The sequence below is a fragment of the Athene noctua genome, chromosome 19, assembly GCF_965140245.1.
Source record: "Athene noctua chromosome 19, bAthNoc1.hap1.1, whole genome shotgun sequence".
NCBI lineage: Eukaryota > Metazoa > Chordata > Aves > Strigiformes > Strigidae > Athene > Athene noctua.
The window spans coordinates 8,856,649-8,863,908 of record NC_134055.1 but is presented as its reverse complement, the minus strand read 5'-3'; the positions used below and the strand labels follow the sequence as shown (position 1 = coordinate 8,863,908).

Below are 7,260 nucleotides of genomic sequence, written 5' to 3'. Positions count from 1 at the left end.
TGCTGCATGGGGGATCTACTAGAAACAGTCATTGTGCTGCTAGAAACAGTCATTTAAGTTGCCCATTGTGAACAAGTGTTGCAAAAGAAGGATGTAAAGCACTTGTTGTGTAACTGGGGTGCTGGCCCCTCCTGGTATGAGCAGGAGGGGACGGGGGGCCTGCTTAAATAGGGCAGTGAGGGGCCAGCCGTGCTGTGTTGAGTCGTTGCAAAAACACAAGTGCCTCCAGAACGAGCCCGTTTGCTGGAACACGGATGCTCTGCCTTCTGCTGCGGGGACGAGGCGTGCTGAGCAGTGTGAAGCAGGATGCCCCGGGATGTCCGGGACACGCACCGTGAGACTGATGCTCAGGATTCACCATGTGCGAGGTGCCTTGGTTCCTTCCTGCGTCTCCCTGCGGTGACATTTTACATTTCACGTTTCAAAAGGCGAAGGCGGCGCAGCCCAGCTGCCTCTCTCCAGACACGGTGCATCGACGGGGACAGTGTCGGGGGGGGCGTTTAACAAGTGTCAGGCAACGATCCCCGTTCCCAGGGCTCCTGCTGCCATCAGACGCTGCTCCTGCTCCGCAGAGGGACACGGCCCCGGCCCTGGCCGGCTTCCAGCGGGGCGGGGGGAGCGGGCTGGGGGCAGCCCCAGCCGGGGAAGGGGTGATGGGGGGCCCCTCTCTCCCCGCGCAGCTTTCCCCGGGCTGCGCAACCCCTGCCCTTATCTCCCAGCAGCTGAACGAGCAACCAGCAAGGTGGGGACGTTTCCCTTTCGGCGGGAGGATTCCCCCGGCCGCCAGCATCACTTCCGACAAGTTTGGAAATAATTTAAAAGAATTGGAAATAATTAAAGAAAGATCATAAAGGGGGGGGGGGGGGGCGGGAAGAGGCACGTTCGCAGCTTGGGCTGCTGCAGAGGCGGGGGGCTGTGCAGGAGCCCGGGGGTACCCCGGTCCCCGGGGCTGCCCCGCGGGGGGCGGCGCTGGGCGGGGGCGGGCGCGGTGCCCCCGGGGGAGGCGGGGGAAGCGGCGGGCGGGGCGGCGCCGCCGGGAGGAGGCGGGCCCGGCGGCGGGCGGAGAGGTGCCGAGGCAGCGCCGTGCGAGCGGCGCCCCGTGTGCCCTCCGTGTCCCCCCCCCTCCCCTTCCCTTCCCCTCCCCGAGCATCCCCCCGGGCCGGGGCATGGAGGCGGCGCACAGCCTCCCGGTGCTTGACGTCCTCCGCCGCTTCGGTGTGAGCGAGAGCTGCGGGCTGAGCCCGGAGCAGGTCCGCCGCCACCGGGAGAAGTACGGCCACAATGGTTAGTGCGGGGAGGCCGGGACGGGGACGGGTCGGGGGGTGCTGCCGGTGGGGAACCCGCCGGGGTTGGGGGACGGGAGGGATGGGGCAGCCCTAACGGGACACCGGCATCCCGCCGGGGGCGCCTGGGATGCTTCGTCGGGATCCCCCTCCCTCCCTGCCCGGACCGGGACCGGGAGGGGTCGGGGTGCTGCCCTGGGCCCCCCCTGGAGCATCCCCCTCCGCCCCGGGGGTTGCGGAGGAGCCGTGGGACACCTGTTGATGAGGGGAATATTTGCCGGCTTCCATTAAGGGCTAATTACTGGGGGTACGGAGGGGTAATGAGCAGGGTCTTAATGCCTCTGACGGAGCGTCCGAAAGTGGGCAGGGACACGGGTGTGTCGGCAGGAAAGAGAGGGGGAAGTTCCCCCGTTGCCTGGGGGTGAAAGAGGGAAGCCCCACGGTCGAGGCAAGGGGTGTTGCGGTGGGGGGACCCGTTCCCGGCTCACCACAGCCCTGGCCGGGCCGCGGGTGCTGCCAAGGGAGAGAGATGGGGTGTCGGGGGGAGATGGGGTGATGGGGCGTGCGCCGGCCTCGCTGCGTGCTGCGCTGGGCCAGGGCACCCCCACTGAGCAGCGGGGCATCTTCTTGGGTTTGATAAGGGGAGGTTTTAAACTCCTGTTTTATAAGTGCTCGGTGTGCACGGGAGGGACTGGCTGGGGTGCCTGGCCCTACCCGGGTAAATAGTGATTTTGATTGTTTGGGCTGTGACGGGACGCAGGTCATTAACTCTGCATACGGAAACAGGAGGGTTTTAGGGTGAGTTTGCTCCAGGGCTTTGGAGTAACAAGTCCTTTCTCAAAGTTGTGCAAAGAGATAAGTGTGTAAACTCTCTCCTGGCTTGGAGCTTGTTGCATCCTTGTAGATGAGGCTAAGGAAAGCCCCAGTAGATGCTGGCAGGGTTGCAGTCGGTGTCTTTATTCCCTGGGAGGGCTGTGTCAGGTGGGACCAGGGGGCTGTGCCTCCTCCTGAGGAGCCCTGCCAGCTGCAGCCCTGCCTGCTGGGCTGGGGGGGTGTCTCCCATCCTGCTGACCCTCCCCGTACCAGGCAACTTCTCTTCTGTTTTCTGAGTCGGTGTGCTTAGGGCTGGTTGTGGGAACTTGTACATGGAGCAGCCTGCACGGGCTGCAGGCAGTGGAGCATCACGCCTGCCCTTGTCCCACCTGATTTTGGAGGAGGGCAGCTGGGGACCCGTCTGGTTAGCTGGGAGGGGAGCGATCCCTCGACTTTGGGGCCTGAATGCAAAATGCATCCTTAGCAAACAGGTGTTCGGTCTGATTTCAAGGTGTAATCGGTCCCAACATTTCTGTGCTGTCCCTCGGCCCCATGGGGGGGCTGACGGGCGGGCTGTGCCATGCAGCAGCATGTCACCTACCAGCATCGCTGTCGCGGGGCTCACTGTGGCTTCATCCTCCTGTTTGCCCAAGTGAATCATCGTCGCTGAGTCAGGCATGTGCTGTTCGCTGGTACTGAGCTCTCTGCCTTGGAAAAGATAGCTCGAACGTATGACATAGGTGCAGAGCAAAGGGTTAGTGGTGATAGTCTTTTTACTTTTTTTCTTCTTCCTTCCTCCTCTGTCAAGCAAAGACTCTGTGCTCGCCTCTGTTCGGTTTTGTTTCCCATACAGTCCAGCTTTGGGTTACTTGTGGGCTCTTGATTTGCAAGAGCTTCTGACTTTGGGATGTCTTGTGGCTTTTGCCTTTAACACGGAGCCCTGTATCTCCTGTACAGCACAACCTGCAGTGCTGCTCGTGGACATTGAGAGCAGCAACGTGGGCAGTGCAGCCATCAGTGAAAATGTGGTTGAAGACTTAAGAATTCTGAATTTTAGTGATTTTTGTGCAGTATTTATATTGTGGTGTGAATGACATATGGACAGGCTAGCACAGCTTAAAATCATGCAGTGTGGGACCCTATGTGGTGTGTTTGGTTTAAAACCTCAACGTTAAGCAAATAACCTTTTTTTCAGCATGGCGAGAACTTGCAGGTTGTGTTGTGTTGTGGCAGCAGGAGCCAACCTCCCCGGCTGCACTGGGGTACCCTTGGGTGCCCCGTTTGGGAGAGCTGCTTCGGGTGAGGCTGCTGTGGGGACCAGCGTGGGATGGTGACCTGGGCTTGCACTGGAGCGCTGGTCTTGAAGATGACTTGTATTGAATTGCATTTGAATTTATGAGTAAACTAAGCTCCAGCAGCGGAAGTGCAGGACAGTTTGGTGACTCGCTTGAGCTCGTGCAGAAGGGGGAAGAAAATTCAAATCTTCTGTGGCTTGAAGTGCAGAGCAGACCTTCAGCTCCAGTTAGTTTCATTTTTGCACCCTCCTGTCTCACGTTCATTCATTTCCTTCTAAACCTGAAATCAAACTGCCAGTGTGGTCATGAATCACAGTCTAAAACACATCATCTTTCTTAAAAACTACCTCCCGACACACTTCACAGAATGGCTGTCTGCTTTTTTTGTTGTGTTGATGCATTTCAAAAATATGAGCTGCAACGTTAAGTGAGAAGCAGTGTCCATTGGTGTGTTTTATATTAATTTTTTTTTTTTGAGGGAGTATTCTTTTGAAGCCTAAAATTGCTTTTTCAGTTCCAGTGCTCACATTTACATTTGCAGGAGGAAACAGAGAGCAATACTGATTATTTAATATCTCCAGTTAGTGGCTTGGCAGCCAAGCGGTGAGGTATAGATTACTGGACTGGAAGAAGATATTTCTCTGCTAGGAAGAGCTCTTGTTCCCGTTTCAGATCTGTCATCGGTGCTGTCAGCATGGCCATTTTATTTGCCAAGGAAACTGGAGAAGCTGCAGAACGTTTGGGTCTCACCATGGCAATTCACAAAAGGCTTCTGAATCTCCAAAGTCAATTTTAAACTAATTAACACTTCGGATGCTCCACGTGTGCTGGGCAGGCTCTCCCCTACACCCCCTCCCCTCTGCCAGCACTGAGCTCCACAAGTTGTTTTTATACCATAACAATTAAAAAAAAACCCAAACAACCCAAAAACAAAACACACAAACCAAAAAAAAAACCCCTTTAAAAAAACCTCAAACCCCCTGCAAAAGCAAAAAATGCACATCTCTTATTTTATAATGGTCAGAGCAGGAGGATACAGGGGTGCAAATGTTTTTGTTTCTAAATGTAAAGCCAGGGGCACAATTTACCCTGAAATAATTTCAGTTTTGCCAAAGAATGACAGATGTAAATGGGAGTTGCCCCGCAGACAGTCAAGTGATTTTCTGTTTTAAATATAGCTGTGATTTCTCTCTTTTAAATGGATTTCCGTGTGTAAATGAGCATACATTTCAGGCAGGATATCACCAGTGTTAATGCATATGCATAATTTTATTTGCTTCATCGGTAACCTAAATGGACTGTGAATGTCAGTGGAGTCAAGTGCTCGGCTGCTTGCAGCATAGGGGCGTTTATCTCTTCTTGCGTTTCATCTCTTCTGACTCGGAAGCAGAAGCCCTGCTGCTGTCGGCTGTTGGAAATGCCACTGGGCAGGATCAGGCCCTGCCCGTCAGCCCTCCTTGGGGTCTGGCCTATCCCCTCCTTTACCCTCGCTGCTCCCAGGGCTGACCCCCGATGTGGTACCTGATGCTCTTCAAAACCTCCCACGCCTCTCTGCAAGGTGCAATAATAACCCTCTTTGCGTGATGGCTGGTTTAAGTGTTATTTGAGTTTGAGTTCGCCCAGTGCTGAAACTAAGCTCGTGAGTAAACCGGCTTTTCTTTTATAACGCACCTCTCTACATCTCCATAAGCTTCATTTCAGGATCTCAGAGCCCTTGCATGTGTTTTTGTATGTGTGCGCCTGATCCTGCCTGGGCGGGAGGAGGAGACATTCCTGAGCCCAAATCCAGCCTGGGATGTGTTGTCGCTCTCCTGAAACCCACAGAGGTTCATTCATGAGGAGCTTTCTGCTCTTTGTCGGGAGCACACATCCGAGTCCCTGCTTTGCCAGAAGCAGCAGCAGAACCTACTGCTATATTATTTATTTTCAGCCAGGGCTGTGGGTGCGTGTGTCCATACCTCCATCGGCACACGCGTGTGCACGCACGAGCCCCGTGTGTACTCTGCTTGCGGTGCGTTACTTCGCGTCGCGTTAGCTGCTGGCGGTTGCTAACCAGCCAAGGTTACACTCCAACTCTCTCCTGACAATAAAAAAAAAAAAGAAATAAAATTTTTATTTCATGCTGAAATATTTGAGATGCCGGTAAGGAGAGGAAAAGCAGCATTTTCTGACTCATCTCACTCTGCTCTCTGTTCCTCTGCGCATCGCCCACCTTTTCCACCCCCGAAACACACGCTTAACAGTCTGATTCATAAACATGTTACGGGGTTTTTTTTCTCCTCCTCCAAATCCCTTCCCATAGGAGAAATGCTGAGGCATTAAAACCTTGAGAGCACCTTCAAATTTGGGGAGAGACTACACAGAATTTTCCTGATTGGACAAAAGGAAACAGGATTTTCATCCCTGTGCTGTCCCCGGAGGTTACCCGCTTTCATACCTATGATGTTCACATATTATAAAATATCATATTCACAAAAAATTGTGAATAAAGAGCAACGTTCAGAAAAAAGTGATGTCTGATCTTAATGCTGAGAGAACTGGGGAGGGAAAATTTCCAGGATGAGGAGAGGCAGGGGCTGTGCTGGTGGGGAGGGATTTTGTATGTAGGTCTCATGGGTACCCCTGGGGTTTGCCTCCCCTGTTACACAAGTGCTATTTCATTAATATTTTTATTTCACTGCTGTTTTTAAAGCTGGGGGTGGTGGAACTGATGCTACAAAATGCTGATTTAGGAGGGTTTGGATGCACTGTGGATGCTGGGATGCTGGCTTGGGATGCACCGTTTCTAGAAAGGGGCTGGAGTGGGTCCTCCAAAACCACCCTTAGCAGCAAACTTCCCCCTTCCCCCAGGCTAATCCTCTTCCCTAGTATTTCAGGTGCCTATTTTGACCTCTCTCCTGGAGCCAAGCATTTTGGCCCACCTGATGCAGTCCTCACCATCCCCCTTGCAGCCACACAGCTGCTCACTCTTGGTCCTTTTTAGCAACTTTGGTATTTCTGTGTATTTTAAACCTTCTCTAATTGCCAGATCCAGCTTTAAGCTATTGAGTTGCATTTCTGTGGTCATCTCTCTCTAGGGTAAATCTCTGAAAAATACTATTGATATTTATGTTTTAAGTAATTTTTTTTTTCTTTTTAAAGCTTCCCCTCCAAACCATTTTTCTTGAGTAAAAAGCATCACCCGACGCCTGGTGTTGCTTTTGCTTTCTTTCTGCCAAGGAGAATTTCAATTTTTGAGAAGCATCCAAGTCGCTGCCTTTTCACTCTGCATTTGATCTCCTCCTGCAGAAGGGATGGTGTGAAAGCAGGAGGCTCCTTGGCTGGTGCTGAATCACCCCTGTCCTGCGGGTCGGGGCTGACCTGGCACAGCCACAGCCCAGGCAATGCTTCTTGCACAGGTCCCCCCAGGACGTGCCTGTTGGGTGCCCAGAACTGCAGATGCTGGCATAAGTAAGGGCAGAGCATGCCCAACTTTGGGCAACTTAAAGCAGATGGTTGTTATTTTCTGGTGATGATAGCTGCCCTGTGGAGCAATTGAGAACTGAGGTGAGCACAGCTGACCTGCACCCTCCCAATGCACAAAACCTCCCCCAATAGTGGCGTTCCCGTTGCCCTCCTGTGATTTGCCATGGGGATCCAAACTGGTTATCAAAAGGTGTCAGAAACCTCGCAGGGAAGCACGCAACCCTGAGATGCTTTCATTTTCATGGCCCTGAAAAATGAGGTTGTTTGATGCTTTTTTCATGTGTTCAAACCTCTGGAGGAGCCAGCTTTGATTTTTCTCCTATGTGCAGCATTTACAGAATCAGTTGGGATGCTGATGCTCCTCCAAAATGTTTTTTTTTAAGGGTTATTCTTTGTAAACCATG

General features: G+C 53.0%; 1 protein-coding gene across 2 annotated transcripts in view; it reads left to right on the top strand.

Moving 5' to 3' along the window:
- The first annotated feature begins 1,049 nt into the window (after positions 1–1,049).
- ATP2A3 (ATPase sarcoplasmic/endoplasmic reticulum Ca2+ transporting 3) overlaps positions 1,050–7,260 on the top strand; it is a 58,803-nt gene continuing 52,592 nt past the window's right edge. For both annotated transcript variants that reach the window (XM_074922520.1, XM_074922519.1), the window contains exon 1: positions 1,050–1,284. In XM_074922520.1, coding sequence (XP_074778621.1) covers positions 1,167–1,284 — 118 coding nt within the window. In that variant the 5' untranslated portion in view covers positions 1,050–1,166. The remainder of the gene's footprint in view (positions 1,285–7,260) is intronic.